At 38.2% G+C, this 16,599-nt stretch overlaps 1 protein-coding gene across 5 annotated transcripts in view; it reads right to left on the bottom strand.

The window, feature by feature from the left end:
- Positions 1-16,599, bottom strand: part of NR1H4 (nuclear receptor subfamily 1 group H member 4) — a 62,425-nt gene that overhangs the window by 14,478 nt on the left and 31,348 nt on the right. For 2 of the 5 annotated variants that reach the window (XM_006914562.1, XM_006914560.1), the window contains 4 exons: positions 5,668-5,808; positions 3,619-3,752; positions 2,023-2,121; positions 1,587-1,686 (listed from right to left, as the gene is read on the bottom strand). In XM_006914562.1, coding sequence (XP_006914624.1) covers positions 1,587-1,686; positions 2,023-2,121; positions 3,619-3,752; positions 5,668-5,808 — 474 coding nt within the window. Of the gene's footprint in view, positions 1-1,586; positions 1,687-2,022; positions 2,122-3,618; positions 3,753-5,655; positions 5,809-16,599 lie in introns of all 5 variants that reach the window. The other 3 variants (XM_006914561.1, XM_006914559.1, XM_006914563.1) reach the window with 2 other exon arrangements.

Raw genomic sequence — 16,599 nt, forward strand, 5'->3', positions numbered from 1 at the left:
CCAGAAACCATCAGGCTGGGAATGAAGAAGTGCGTAAGATATTGCCATTGTTTTTAGATAAGCTACCTTTATATGAGTGAGATTTTTTTTTGGCTTTAATTATTTCTTGGTTCAAAACTAAGTGACCATTTGAACAGAAAAATCTTTTTTTATAAACAACAAAAACATCATATTTCTCCCTTTTCAATGTCTTCTACAATTTTTACTCTTGTGTAATCTTGTTTTTGATTAAGATTGCCTTAAGTTTAATTAGCATATAACAAATTAAGTTCCTCTTTTATTGTTAAAAAAATAAGAGAATATTAATTTTTCAATGATAATGAGAACTTTCTCCCCGCATTTTATGTTTTATGTAGGCTTATATCTATTCATGATGCATTTAATAAAATAATAGCATAATGTTTGCAAAAGAAGGCAAATTAACCTGTCTAATTAAAATCATGTGTCAGAAGTTACCTTCTTTAATTTAATTACAGTATTATGCTGCTATGCAAGGTATTTATTATACTCTTGTAGACCATGGGATACTAATGTACTAATATATTTTTAAAACAATGAAAAAACTTAAACCTATTGGCTTAAATTACTTTGAAATTGTGTCTGAAAGAATTCTGGCCTGGGATATAAGAATCTTGCATTCCAGTTTTCATACTGGCACCATCAAATGACTGTGGATAAATCCCCATCCCTCGTCCCACACATGATGAACACTAGTTCATGAAATCTTATCAATTTTTGAATCTCTCTTTGTTTCCTGTTCTCTCTCACAGTGCTATTGTTTTATTTCAAGCCTTCTTGCCTGGACTGAAGTAGCATATTAACTGATCCTCCTTGCCTCCAGTCCCTCCCTATTCAAATCGATCTCATGCAGACCTAATAAAGCCATATCTCTATAACACAAATCACATCCCTGTATCACCCTCCCCCGCAAAAAAGCCACCCAAAACTCTTTACCATCTAGGGGACAAGAATTAAATTCCTTCTTTAGGCCTATGCAGTTTGATACCAGTTTGCTTTATGTCTAACCAAGGAGACACACTGAATTTTCTCTCCCATCTCTAATAATTCTATTCTTGTTCATGCCTCATTATATTTTCACAGCAGATTTCTTAACTTGCAATGCCCCCTTTCTTCCATGCTACCTGAAACGCTCCTTTTTCTTTTAGACACAAGTCAAATATTTTTTTTTTCAGAAGCCTCCCTGTCTTTCTCAGATATAATTAGTAATTACTTCCTCTCTGTTTAAAGAGAACTTTGTATATACTTTTTATTATAGCCTCTAATAACTTTCCTTGAAGGTAATAGCTAGGTACTTAATATTGAGTAGGTATCAACAAATATTTATTATTAAATAAATAAATGGATGAATGACAGCTTTACAAAGTTTCAGTGTCATAATCTATTAGTTTGGAAGAATTATTATGTGATTTTAAATATCTCATCTAGATCTAACATTTCATGTCTATAGTAGACACATTAAATCAGATGTGAGATGATTCCCATTTTGCAATGAAATAGAACTGCTTCTCTCAATATCACAAGAATATTGCACAATCTAGCAGAGAAGAAAGTACATGTAACAATACCTGGCAATTTTTTTGTGAATTCTACAAGAATCTGTACATGACTGGTAGCCATTTCTGTTAAAATGAGAAAATTTTCTTCTGCACTGAATTCTTCTTTTAACTAAATTTTAAGAAAAAAAGCAGATAATTAATAAGTAGATAAAAGTATAAAGTCATATAAAATCATTAGAATAAAGAACCAGATTTAGACAATAACATTTAAAAACCCAACTTATATTTTTCAAATCCTTGGAGAGCAATTACTTTTACCAAGATAGATATGAGACTTCTTACTCATTAGTCATTTAATGCTACTAAAAGTTTAAATGTATGGCTAAAATTCTCAGTTCTAACAATTTCAAAGTAATAGACTTATATGTAAATTTCACCTCCAAGGTAGTAAAAACTCCAGAAAATTTTAACTTTAAACCCATATATTTTCACATGTTGTACATACAATTTTATTCATTATTTCCTGAGGCATCCTCTGTTTGCTATATGAATCCATAATATAATGTAGAAGATTCTGTTGATCTGGGGTGAGTTCAGTTTTCTCCTACACTGGCAAAAAAATAAAAGGTGTTAGGGAGGGTGGTTATGTCATTTTTTTCATACATATGTGCATTTATCTGGAGTAAATTAATATCATTAATTGTTGGGGGAAAAACCGTAAATATGGCAGGAACTATGCATTGTGTTTTAATGCATAATCACTTTCTCTGGGTCCTTAAGCAAGCCATATCATTTCACTAAATTTGTCCCAAGTTGCTCATTGTCTTATCTGTAAAATAAGGAAGACAAAATATTTATTTCATGTATTTCTTGGGAATAAATAATAGTCTGAATATGAAGCCTATTGAGCTTATTCACAGAGAAGTTCAGTGGAAGTTCAAGGTTTAGTCATAACTAAGGAAAAGTTGCCATATATAAACTGGAGAATCCATTGACTAGTATTCATGTAGAGCAGGGGCTGACAAACTGTAGCCTATGGACCAAATCCACCTGGTTTTATAAATCTACTGGAACTCAACCACGCTCATTTGTTTATGTATTATCTATGCTGCTTTTGCACTAAAATGGCAGAGTTGAGTAGTTATGATGGAGATTAATTAGTCAAAGTCTAAAATATCGGGCCTTTTAGAGAAAAAAATTAGCTGGCCCTTGAAGTAGAATCATCAATCTGAACAATTTAGAAACTAAACACCTCTTTCCTCTTTACTAGCATCTTTTGAAAACTGTGAATAATTGTGTCAACTTTTTGCTTCCTTATACCAAAGTGTTAAAGATGAAGCACTAAGGGAAAATAATATTTTTATATAAATTATTTTTTCTGAAATAAATACAAAATAGCATATTTGAAAAATTGAATGTGGATGAAGTTTCCTTTGTCAGTAGTATAATAAATATTGAAAAGGGCATGGCTTGAATGATCATGGATTAGTGGTTTTTTAACTAACGGCAAATTAAAACTTCTCCAAATGCCCTGTGCATTATCACAATGTGTTTAGCTAATCATCCAAGATGCTGTTTCTTTATTTTGTCCCAAGTTGCTCAAAAGATTTCGTGAGTAATTTGTGACCTCAGAGAGAAGGACTTTTCTCTGTTGGTCCACAGATGTGCATTCACTGTTTAATCCATTGATAAAGACTAACTCACAAGCCTCTGTAGAGTCCACATCCTTCAGAGTTTGAGCCTCCTTTCTCAATGACAGAAAAAAACAGTCATAACACTCACTTTGAAAAATCCATTTTATACACTGAACTATTTCTATTGGCAACCTCTGGATAATAGGAGTGGAATGGAGCCAGGGAAAAGGAGAACTCTCACTTTTTTTTTTTTTTTTTTTACTTTATACACTGCTATTCTTTGAATTTTTATACCAAAGTATGTATTCTTCTCTCGATTAAAAATAAAAGAAGTCCATTTAATATGCAACTGAAATGAAATTCTATGCATAGCTGTAGCTCTAATTTGAAAGCCTCCCAGCCAGATTACTATATGCCTAGAAGCTCAGCTGCTGCTGGCACTGGCGGACACCACTGCTTGTCATTACCCTGCATGACTTAGTAGTTGAGGTCACTTGTCGCAAGTCACGTCCTTCACTGTCTTCATTAATGGTGTGATCTGCATGCTGCTTCACGTTTTTTCTTAGTCGTTTAGATTTACACTGAATTTCAGTTAACAAGCCTGAAAAAATAAACATAAAGACTTAGCGAGTCACAGAAAGTACTGTTGGGTGTGCGGTCGCAAGGCAGCTGACTCATAAGATCTCCTGTGCCGTTTGCCACAGAGCCAGTTCCAGCCCTTATGATGTTTTAAGATTTGACCTTGAATAAGAAATTTACTCTCTATGAGTCTTAGTTTCTTCATTTCTAAAATGGGAATAATGTCTACTTTGCAGAGCTTTGTGTAGATTAAATGTAATCGTGTCATTTTTTAAAATGAGCTTTATAAAAAGGATTTATAACGCCAAGCGTTATAAAATGTAAGGTATAATGGTCAATAAAATGGTGAATGACACTCTCCCTATTGTCTAGAGGACCTTGAAAGCTAGTCTTTCAAAATAAAGTATTAATATTATTTTTCACTCGTTTACATTTAAGAAGCATATTCAATTTTACATTAAATACATAATAAGTAAATGTATTTAGTAAAATAAATGTCAAAATCCTTCAGGAAAAATGTTAAAATCCAGTTAATTTTCAAAACTGTATAAATTATTGAGAACATAGTTAAAGATAAAAATAACTCAAGGGGACTTTGAAATTTTCTTTTGAATAATCATACAATGGCATCATTAATTTACACTTAAACAGAACTATAAAAAATAATTTAGAACAACTCTCCATATTTCCATTTAACTTTATTCTCTCAATGTTGATGAAACTAAATGCCAGGAATTCCTTAATCCAGGGAATTTAGTTTATAGGCTCATATGAAAGCTTTGCATCTGTCAGTGGATGAGTCTCCTAATATTATAGGCTCTTGTAGGTGGGATCATGAAAAATGTCTTCAGTGCTTCAGTTGGAACAAGTTCATATTTAAGTGATGAGCAACATGAACCACCCAGTATTAAAGTAAGTGTTTCCACTGCAAGATTGGATTCCCGCAGCAGGCCCTATTGCAGTCTCTTGTTTCATCTATGCTAAGAGAAGATTGTGATCAGCCACTATAAAATTTTCATCCACCCAGATCTGGATTATTTACATTGGTCTATTTCCCCCGCTCTTGCAAGCATTATTTCTCTGGGTCCATCCCAGTTGCCTGTACAGTTTGGGAACAATAGAACTGGAGTCACCTTCCAAAGGCTTTTATTTCATGTGGCATTCTCTCCCTGAATGTTATCATCTCCTTGGTGACATTTGTTTGTCTATTTGTCTTTTGAGGAAGAACAGGACATATCTCAAAATCTAAGTGGTCTGAAGAATTTGCAGAATGAAAAATTAATATGTTATATACTAGCATGCATTCCAAATTTTGATGAAGATTAAAGTTCCTCACAAAACCAGCAGTTAATACAGTGTCTTTTTTTTTTTTTTATCAGATTGAAGGACCAAATGATATTAAAACTCAGGGTAGTTAATTTCCTGTGTAAACCTATACAAATTGGTTCAGAACTGCACTAAGGGGAAGGATTCTTATAAAATGACTTGTTTAAAACTCTATTTAGACAATTCAGAGGCAGTTATACCTTATAGAGCATTCTTAATTTTTCCCACAACTGTAAATTTTATGCTAATTAAACAATAAATAAAAAGATCAAATCAAATTGGGAGGACACTTTTAGACTGTCATTCTTTTTAGCTTATTAAAACATGTTATTTTAACTGTACATTAGTGTCACTTCCCTCCACGTATAATTTATTGCACCAATGAATAACAAAACACAGCCATTTCTTTCAGGGAAGTAAAATGCTCTTTAGCTGACAGTTTGCCCAATTTCAGTGGCTCATTACCCTTTTCAAGAACTTAGATGGCATAGCACATCCCTTCTTTCATGTGTGAGAAGTACCGTTCTTATTCGATGAGTTACCTGACATCTGCTTCCTTAAGAGATTTTTAGTGGAATTTAATTGCTTGATGCGAATACCTGTATACATACATTCAGCCAACATTCCCATCTCTTTGCATTTCCTTAGTCGACACTCTTGGCACTTTCTTCGCATGTACATATCCATCACACAGTTGCCCCCATTTTTACACTTGTACACGGCGTTTTTGGTAATGCTTCTCCTGAAGAAACCTGTGGAAGAAACAGCAAAAAGTAACAAGGCTGCTAACATCATCTACTCAGAAAAACTCATTAGGATCGAGATGCCCAAGCATTTTCTCATAAACCCCTGGAGAGCACCCAGGCAATCCTTGAGAGTACTGTTGGCAAAGGTACTTTCAACTGCAATATGTCATCCAGAAAGCTGCTGTTTCTTTTAACTCTCAAAAATAATAAGACGCGTATGAATTGTACCCTCTCTTAGGAAGAATCTTAGTTGTTTTAAAATAGATTACTTTTATTATATCTTCATTGAGGGACAATTATGTGCTGGTGTGCTTGAGTACTGGTCATGCAAAGGCAAATAAGTCATCCCTACCTTCTTAGTGTCTACGGGTTGATTGAGGGCAAAGCCAGGCAAACAACCAAACAAGTGAAATGCAGCTTTCCTGGCTGTGGCTAGGGCAAAGGAGGCCGGGAGAATGGTCAGTTCTGAAGGAAGAGGTCAAACTCGGAAGTGAGTGTTTAGCTAAATCTTGGAAACGAGTTGCTGTTTACTAGGCAGACAGGGAGAGGTCACATTCAAGGTTTCATTTCGGTACTTAATATGTCCAGCTCGGTGTAATAATAAAAATGCCAACCTTGATTTAAAAGCAAACATCTCCCTTGAGAAGGTGTAGCCACAGCTGCAGCCACCTTCCTAGAGTCTGGGAGCGGACATGACTGGCTGCCTTTCTGCTTTTCCTTTTCTCCACTTTCCACTTCTACTTTTTCTCTCCCATCTGGCTAACTATACTTCCTGAGACTTTCAGAGTCAAGGCAGAGTGGCGAATAAGGAGAGGATGGTGGGAGTTGAGGGAAGACGTGACAGGAAAGTGCTTACTTGCCTGTATTGTTAGAAGCTGACTTATGCCCAGCAAGCTTCTAAAGCTGACTTTCTTTTCTGGGTTGGGTTCCTAGAGAACTCCTCCTATTATTGGGATACTTTCTTCTGCAATTTCTTGATGAGAGGAAATAAATCTCTATTCTAGCCCGTGGCTCGTATCTCCTTCAGGATCTGGGAATTTGGCAATTCATCTCTATCTTCTTGACGCCAAAGTTCCTCCATGTGACCCTCTTACTGTGGACTTAAGATAACCCCATGCTGGCTTTCTCTGGTCCCACAAACTCTGTGGGGCAGAGAAATCTCTCCCACTTATCCATAAGCAGTTGGCCACCCTTCCTTGTGCCCTTCCAACTTCTCAGGTAAAATTCAGGTGGCAGAGTCCAGTCTCCCTCGGCTGCAGGGGATACGTGTCAATCTCTTCAAGTAATCCTGTTGAAGGCCTTTTCAATGGGCCTCAGGCAGCAGGACTTCCTTAACATATTTATTTTACCTGGGGAAGGAGAGACACCTTTTCCTAATTCTCCCAGAAGTACCATACTAAAAGTTCTAGTGGTGGCCCCTAGTGGTAGAAACCCGCATCCCACACTCACCCCTTTGCAGTGGGGATGTGGGATTCATAGCACACTAGTCACATACACCAAAATCCTTGCAGCAAGTCTGCTTTATAATTTCCAACTCCTTCCCACTTCATCCCCTCAAAGTAGGTGAGGTATTCAATTAGGTCTTGACTAACCACTGCAAGATGGGCTCACTTAGGAATGTAGTTTCTAGTATCTTCATGCCTCAGCCAAAACTGAGACTATGTTAACAGCCTGTTGTAATATTATTTAATATGTATTAAGCACTCATTAGCTGATGTTCTAACCACTTCATCTGCATTTAGTTATTTAATCTTCATATCAACTTTACAATAAAGATAATATTATATGTCCTCATATTACAGATGAAGAAAAAGAGGCACAGAGAGGTTAATTACACTGGCCATGATCACAGTTAATGAGTGGACTAGGAAGATTCAAACCCAGGTAGTCACCAAAGCCCATACTCTTAAGCAATACGTTTACTCTAATTGTCCCTCTTGGGTTACAAGAGAATAGAATAACTTAATATTAAGTACCTACTATCTGAAAGCTGCATTCTCTGACCTGGAAGAAACCAAGACAAGTTAGACATTACTTGTCCTCAGAGTTCCCAACTTAGTGAGAAGACAAACCAGTAAACTCTCAGCATAATACAAGATAGAGCAATAGGATAGCGAATTAAATAATAACTTATTGGAATATAGATGAAACATGATCATTTCAGGGCCATACTAGATGCCTGCGAAGGTTGTATAGAATTTAAGGGATGGGGGGAGACAGCAATTCCATCGCAGACATAAATATGCATATTTGTTATGACGATCTTTCCAGCAGAAGTCAGTAAAAGGTTATTCTAGTAAACTAATTATAATATGGCAATTTTGCAACAGTTAGAAGTCGAGTGTCTTGAGGAAAAGGCAGTATATGGCATGGGGATCACCTTTATTAATTCTGAGTTGCGGGGATCAGGGAAGAATTCATGAGGGAAGTAGAATTGGAGCTGGATCTTGGAGAATAAGTAGGATTTTGAAACATGGACTGTAGAGAAGGAAGGATGTTCTGGGAAATGAGCAAAGGAAGGGCGTTACAGTGATTTCAAGGTAGGGTGGATAATCCATCTTGATAGGAGGTTCGAGTATGGGGCTGAATTAGTGGGAGATGGGTGAAGGCACGCAGTGGGACAGAATATGGTTAAATGCCCTCGGATGCCAAGTAAAGGAGTTGAGTTTTTTATAGAATGAGAAAAACCATGAACAGGTTTTGTGTTTTGGCAGGAGGGGAGGGTATGACCTAACCTGCATGTTGGTAAGAATCCTTGGTACAAGGTGAAGAAAAGTGGAATGGAGAGACGGGAGACTGGAATCAGGAGACCAGTCAAGAAGTGATCAATGCCTGAACTTGTCGCGGGGCAGTGATAACAGGGAGGAGGAAACCAAGAAACATTCAGGAATCAATAACTAAATACGAAAGTAGAGGCCGAAGGAAAAGCTAGGGATGTCAAGGTTAAAAACGTGACGAATTTGTTTGTGAATTTGTCGGTTGGCATAACTTGCACTCGGAAAGATCTTACCGTTTTCCTTCATTTACATTCAAGCACAGAAAGTCTAAAAATCAGACTGTGCTTTAGGATTGAAGTTGATATTGGGAGTGCAAATACCAAAATATGTATTTTGAAAGAGACTATAGACAAAAAAAAATTTTTTTTTTAATTTCCTGGTACCAAATCATTGAGTCAATCTATCTACTAATCTTCAGCCCCTCCTAGGAGCAATTCTATTTAAAAACCATCAAATATGAATAGCTCAGTAGTTAACAGAATGTCAACTATAACTGTAAAAAAAAAAAATAGTTAACAGAAATAAAACTCCTTATTCCAAGATGAGTCAAAGGAACAGTGCATAGAAATTTCCGTAGGGTTTTTTTTTCACTCTGGTATTAACTGAGAAAGAAATCATTATCATCTCAATGGCTGAATTAATTAGCTTTCATTCTGAGGTGGCAATACAATATAATCATTATATCACTTAAACATGGGTACATATACTGTATTTATACTTATGCAAATCTATCTATACACATACTTGTGCCTCTATCTGGTGAATATTCAACAATGCCCATATCAGAAAAGTCATTTGAAAATGAATGGAAAGAAAATTCACTGCGGAAGAGAGGCTCCCTGGTAACAAAAAATGAGAAGACGGGCTGGCACTGCCATCTGAGGGACGTGTAGCACTAAGAGGACTCCTGAGGCGGCAGAAGCACAGCTATAGGATAATAAAATGGATTCCTCAAATATGCAGAATATTGCACACCCTGCTTTTCTGCTTCTTTCTATACATGAAACCCTATACCGTATCCTACTCTCAACTCATACACATACATGTACGTATGCACACACATGTACACACATAAACATACATGCACAGCATACACCAGACTCCAGTAACTGAAAGTAGGCTACCCATTACTTTGAAATCAATAAAATGTTGGTTGCTTAAAATTTCAAGGGTCCCCGTGCTTTTAAACAGCAATAGACACACGCAGAGCTGAGATACTAGTGATCTTCACATCCAATGTGACCCAAATGTAGTGAGCATTTAGGTCTGTCTCAAATGTCAGAAATGAGAGGGAGATCGGCACTAATAATCCCATGGACATTAAAAGGAAAACAAAGGATTATTATAAGCAACTCTATGCCTTCTCTGTCTTCTGTGTTTGTAGAGAGGGGAGATGGTTCTATAAAAATAAACAGACTATTCAAATGACGAAAAAACAAAATGTGAAATACAAAAAGCACAAACACAATTGGTTATCAGCGGTTGCCTCTGGAGAGAAAGACTTGGGGTGCAGAGGGTAGGAATAGGGGCCTTTTCCAATTATATGCCCTTTTAACAAGTTGACTTTTGCGTCAGGTGTACTCATTGCTTTGGCAAAACGTGTCTTAAGTGATAAAGTCATCTAAATGAGCTGACAGCAAAAGTCCACTGACGACTTCACCCCTACTGTATCATTTGAGACGATGAAGGGAGAGGTAACAGTGCTGTCCATGAGCTTGGCTTTGCACATTGTTAGGAGCCACTGAAACTCCTAGGTAGGTATACTCCCAGGAAATGGAGGCTTAATTAATTAATCACTAGAAAAAGAGATAGTTTTGAAGATAGTATATGATCCAAATTATTAGGCTGGATGAACAGAAGAATAATGATGATAAATTAATAAAAATTAATCAACAAAATAACAATAATTAATGCTTGTGGACACTCAAGTGTGTCTAGTACACAGTTAGATATTTTTAAAACAATGTTTCATTTTTCCCTCGCAAAAGCCAAATGGTAATAGTAATAATAGCAGACATTTATTGAGAGTTTACTATTGGCAAGTACCATGTTAATTGCTTTATACACATTACTTTATTTAATCCTCTTGACAACCCCTAGATACCCATCTCAAAGTGTTGTCCTGAAGATTAAATGTTAGTACATCTCAAGCCTTCAGATAAAGTCTTCATATAATAATCACTTGATATATGTTCTCTCCCTCATCTATCTATCATCTATCTATCTATATCTAATCTATGTATCTATCATCTATCTAACTTACTTATCTTTATCACTATCATCTTCTTCTTCATCATCACCATCATCATCTCACCTTCCTCATCACCTTTATTATTATCTTCATTTTGCAGGTGAGGAGTCTGAAGCCCAGACATGTTAAATAACCTGGAACAGCTGGGAAGAAAAATCAGTGGGCTTGGAATCTACGATGACTGCCTTCAGAATCCTACTGTTCCCATGATTTTTTTCTTTCCTTTTTTTAAAAATTTTAATTAGTTTCAAGTATATAGTACATTGGTTAGACATCTATATAGTTCGTAAAACGGTCCCTCCCCAATTGCTCCCTCCCTCCCCTGACCCTCCGCCTAGCCAACATACTCATTCTAATTGCATTTCTTATGCCGTGCTCCCAATCCCCGTGTCCATCCATTGGCTACTAATTTGTACTGCTTTAACCCTTCACCCCATTCTCCCAACCCCCCCAAATTTCCCTCCCCTCTGTCCACCAAATTGTCCACTACATTTGTGAGTCTGTTATTACTTTGTTCTTTTTATTGCTTAGATTCTGCATATAAGTGAAATCATATAGTGTTTATCTTTCTCAGTCTGACTTAAATACCTTCTAGGTCCATCAAAGCAATGTTTTTCCATCTTCCTTTTAGTCTGTGTCTTTTAATCTGAAGTGAGTCTCTTATAGGCCACTTGTAGGGGTCTTGTTTTCCTTTCATTCATCCATTCTTTTAGTTGGAGCACTTAATTCTTTTCCATTTGAGGTACTTATTGATAGGAATGTAGTTGTTACCAATCTTTATTCCTGTTTTTGATACATGTTTTTTTCTTCTTAAAGAAGTCCCTCCACCATTTCCTGTAATACTGAATTGGTGGTGATAAATTCCCTCAGCTTATTTTTGTCTGGGAAGTTCTTTATCTGTCTTTTAACTCTAAATGATAGCTTTGCTGGATAAAATATTCTTGGTTGTAGATGCTGGGTCTTCATCACATCGAATATTTTTTGCCAAGCCCTTCTGTCCTGCATAGTTTCTTTTGAGAATCAGCTACCAGTATTTTGGGTGTTCCCTTATAAGTAACTATGTTTTTCTCTTGCTGCTTTTAATATTCTTTCTTTGTATTTAAACTTTGGCATTATAATTATGATGTGTCTTGGTTTGGGCTTCTTTGGATCCCTAATTTTTGGAATTCTCGGAGCTTCCTGGGGTTTTATGCCCATTTCCTTCACCAGGTTAGGGAAGTTTTCCATCATTATTTCTTCAAACAGCTGTTCAACATCTTGATTTTCTTCTGTTACATCGACGAATATTTGAAACCTTAATAGTGTCCTATATCCTCCTTAAATTATTTTTATAGTCTTGGTATCTTTTTTCTTGCCATTCTGATTGAGTATCCTGATTGGCTTTCCTGTCCTCTAGATAGGGCATGTGATCCTCTTTATTCACTTTGTTTATTCCTTTGTTTATTCCACTTAATATGCTTCTCATCTCAGATAATGTGTTCTTCATTTCAGACTGTTATCTCTTTGTTGGAGTTCTCTACACTTCCCAAAAGTTCATTGAGCATCTTTATAACCAGTGTTTTGAACTCTGCATCTGTTAGATTGCTTGACTCCATTATATCTGGATCTCTGTTCTGTTCTCTCATATGGTTTCTGCTTCTTCGTCTTCCCCTTTTGGCTGTCTTTCTGTGTCTGTTTCTACATACTAAGCAAAGCTCCTAAGTCTCCCGGTCTTATTAGTGTGGATTTGTGAAGTAGGTGTTCACTGGCACAGTCCTGAGAGGGATTCAGCTGCAGGCCAAACTTAGCCCAAGCCTCTGCCCCTCCGAGGCCACCTATTAAGATTCAGCAAGCAATCCACAGATGTTATGCTTATTGTTGCCTCAAAAGGCCATGCCACAAAACAAGGCCAGCTGCCTCCAATGTGAGTCTAGGCACTGCTCAGCAAGGAGCACCTGACTCGCTGAGGATATACCTGGATGTGGCTTGGGTGGGGCTGCAAGTTGGGGAAGGTGCAGTTTCAAGGAATCTTCTGGGCGGAGTGACCTATGTTATCCAGTTTGATGATGTCGTAGCTATGGTGGCACTGTGTCCATGCACTTGGAGGGGGAGGGCTCAATAGGGAACAATGGATACCGCCAGCACTTCCGTACTGAGCAAGTCTCGCCTCGACCCTCACACCGACAATATCTCCCTGTAAGTCTCTCGTGCCCCCTGCATACAGCCAATTGTGTGTATGTGTGTGTGTGTGTGTGTGTGGTGCTCAGAGCGAGCAGGTCCATCACCACAAAAATCCGCTCACGGACACAAACCCTTTAAGAGGCGTCTGCCGTTGCCACAGCCTCCATCTCACTCAGCTGCTCGGAACCGGGCAGCCCCGCATCCTCGCCCCATCCTACCTTCTCCTGTTGCAGGGTGATTTCTTGGATTTCTCCTTAGTTGTATGGCTTGTTCATCAAGATCCCAGATGATTTTTCCTTGCTGCTGCTCCTTGTTTCAGCCACAACTTTGATTTGATCACCAGAGGGATGAACAGAGCCTCTTTCATCTACACCATGTTGGTTCTTCCCCTGTTCCCGTGATTTTTATAACACACTACAAAAGCTTTCCACTGCACTGAAATTATTTAAACTGCACCCTTTGCATCATACTCTAAGATAATTTAACCTATAGAGATCATTAAGACCATTATTAAATTTTATAAAATCGTATGTCAAAATCAAATAGAATTTTAGGAAGTTTGTGAGTCACTGCACCTTAGCTGTGACCCATAAACAAAGGGCTCATTGAAAACACTATTTGATACACTAGAAAAGTTTCAATAATTCTGTAATATTTTCTAAAATTTCAGAACTAACTAAAATGCTGGTTCACTAGCTTCTACAAAAATATGTTCAAAACAATAATAGGCCACCCACTTACTCATAAAATGGTTTTTTTAGAATTTTACCATTCTCTTACTGAAAGGTGTAGATTCTCCTGGCCTGGAGAAGAATGTGACTGACACTGACCTATTCAGAAATGCGACCATTTGAAATTTCCAGTCAGATGCAGATAAGTTTTGTTTGTTGAGGTTTGAAGTTTGAATAAAAATTCATTCAGACGTTAGCGTATTTCCATATGCTCCACTGATAACCAAGGGGGAAAGGAAGCTCTTGATTTAATCTAATGAGCAAATGGCAGTCATTGTCACTTTGCATTATGCTTGTGTTCTGCAGTGCTTTTAAAAAATCAAAATTTCTCTCGATACCTAAATGTCTACAAGAAATAAAATAGAAAAACCATTTCTAACAAAAACAGATATAGAGACCAATGAAAACCAGAAGTTTAACCATAATCTTTGTTTTATTTTTAAGTTAAAAAAAATTGTGTGTGTGTGTGTGTGTGTGTGTGTAGTATCACAGGTCTTACAAACCTCCAGTGAAATCCTAAAGCAAGAGAGCTGCCAGGATCTTTATATATAAAAATCTAATTTAATCCTCAATATGACCCTGTGAAAGGGATATTATCCTTATTTTGTAGATTGGAAGATCAGAGAAGTTAAATATTTTGCAATCTAAAAATTGGCTAGCTAGATATCCACTGAACTTCCCTCTATTCCGGTGTGCATCCTCTACTATAAAGACCGGAAAGTTGAACCCAATCTTTCCCAGACTCTCTTGCAGCTAACAATGTGGATGTAATTTTAAGCTCTGCCAAACAGATACCCTTGTAAAACATTTGGAATGTAGAAGTGAAGCAAGAGCTGTCCTTCTGCTGCTTCTGTTCTTGCTGCTGGCAAGAGGATCGTGGCGTTTTGCTGTGGTAGCATCTTGGTTTCCAGTCGCTAGCTTTAAGGGCATCGAGAGGCAAGACATGGGACATTCATTATTTGTATGTACAAAGTTAGCAGGCAAGCCACAGCTCTGGAGACAGTAATTGTGGTGAAGGCAGCTTTCTGATTCCTAGATGGTGGCTAAGGTGGCAATTCCTGGAGCCAACAGTTCTTGTAGCTTTCTGATTCCCCATCTTCCTGAATAGCAATTGTCCTGGTAGCCCAGTTCTGCAGGATGGCTCTGAGCATCCTCCTCGAGGCTCAGCGTAGAACTTGCTCCTTTACCCTTCCAGTTTCTCCTGTACTAATTCCTTTCTGCCTGAAATTTTGATTTATTTCACTGAATACTAACTGATATAATAAGTATCTTGCTTACTTGGCCAAGAAATACTGAGCCTAAATTCAATGCATGCCTGCCAAACCCCAAAGTCCACATTCCGTTTGATGGAAAGTCACGGAGTGAGATTTGTTTTGCGTCTCGTAAGCGCAGATATCCAAGGGGTGTGCAGTAGGGGGACCAAGCTGGCCAAGCTACTGGGCCTGCTTTGCATGAGGCCCCGGTTCTTTCACTTGTATGTTGCCCTATTCTGTACGCCTCCTCCCTATTCACCAAGCTAAGACAACTTTCATTTGTTTTCTTAAGAGAACATATACAAAGCACAAAGGAGTCAATTATTGGCTTTTCAGTCACCGAATCCTAACTTCCAAGATCCCAGACACCTAATTGCCCCAAGTTGGGAGAGGCAGGCAATCAAAGAGGAAATGAAAAGAGCTAAGACATATTAAGTACCGGGGAAGGCCCTGAGCTCTGTCCCTCCCACCCTCCCCTCATCCCCAGACTGAGTTTTCGGATGGGTGCTTTGAAAGATTATAGAAATTCCACATCATTCAGTAACCCTAGAGCAGAGGGATTCTTGCGCCCTTTCCTGTGGAGAGCTTGGAGAGGCCCTCGAGGTTCCCAGCACCCCGAGTGGCATAGGAGCAGATGAAATGGCTGCACGGTTTCTCTGAGCAGCCAAGCATTCCAGCACACCACTGGGGAAGCATCAGGAACCCACCCACCTGAGCTTCCAGGAAGCAGGTGGTCCAGACAGGAAGGAGGAGTGTGTCAAGAACCCCAGGATGGAGCCTCAGAGCCCTTTCCCACTGGTGACCAAAAACCAGCTAGAACGACCCCCAACAGATGTCGGACTGTATTAACAGCACTGAGAACAAGAGCCCCACTCCCAGTGCCCTGTCCCTCCACAAGGCACATAATCCTGAAACCTGGACGAAACTCCAGAAAAAAGATTGTTGGTTATGGGGTTTTGTGGGGGAGGGGAGCAGAATAATTCTGAATTGATTGAAATAAAGTTTCCACCAGGGCTTGAAGTTGAATTAAATCCCATTATACAGAATAAGTTTATATTTCTCATGCACGGGCCCAGTGCACATTACACAGCTTCCAGTTAATTTTGACTCTCAAGTATCTAAAACAGGGGTCAGAAAACCACAGCTGGGCCATTGGGCCAAATTCAGCTACTTCTCTGATTTTTAAAAAAATTTTCCTTCCTATGTTTGAAGCTAAGTAAAGTCACAGCCATGCCCCTTCTTTGCATGGCTGTGTATGCCAAGTCGTATAGTTGCAAGAGACCACTACTGTGCAAAGCCTAAAATATTTACTATCTATCTCTTTAAAGGAAAAAAAATTGCCAGCTCCTGGTGTAGAGCATGGGCTCTGCCTGGCTCCATCTCATCCCCTCCCTTGTACTCTGGGCCTTTTCTGCCATGATGCGGGCAAAGTCTTAAATCAAAATCAATGAAAAAGTTCTGCCTATCTCTGCTCTTAAAAACACATCTACTTCTGGAGCCAGCTTTTCTTTCCTGAACTCCCCCAACATCGGTTCTCTTTTGACCATTTTTCTGTCCCCTTGTCTCCTGTGACCTTGGACTTCCCTGGTAGCCTCCTACCTCTGACTTCTATTCTATATCCTTTA

This window comes from Pteropus alecto, unplaced genomic scaffold, assembly GCF_000325575.1.
Source record: "Pteropus alecto unplaced genomic scaffold, ASM32557v1 scaffold94, whole genome shotgun sequence".
In the NCBI taxonomy this organism is placed as follows: Eukaryota; Metazoa; Chordata; class Mammalia; order Chiroptera; family Pteropodidae; genus Pteropus; species Pteropus alecto.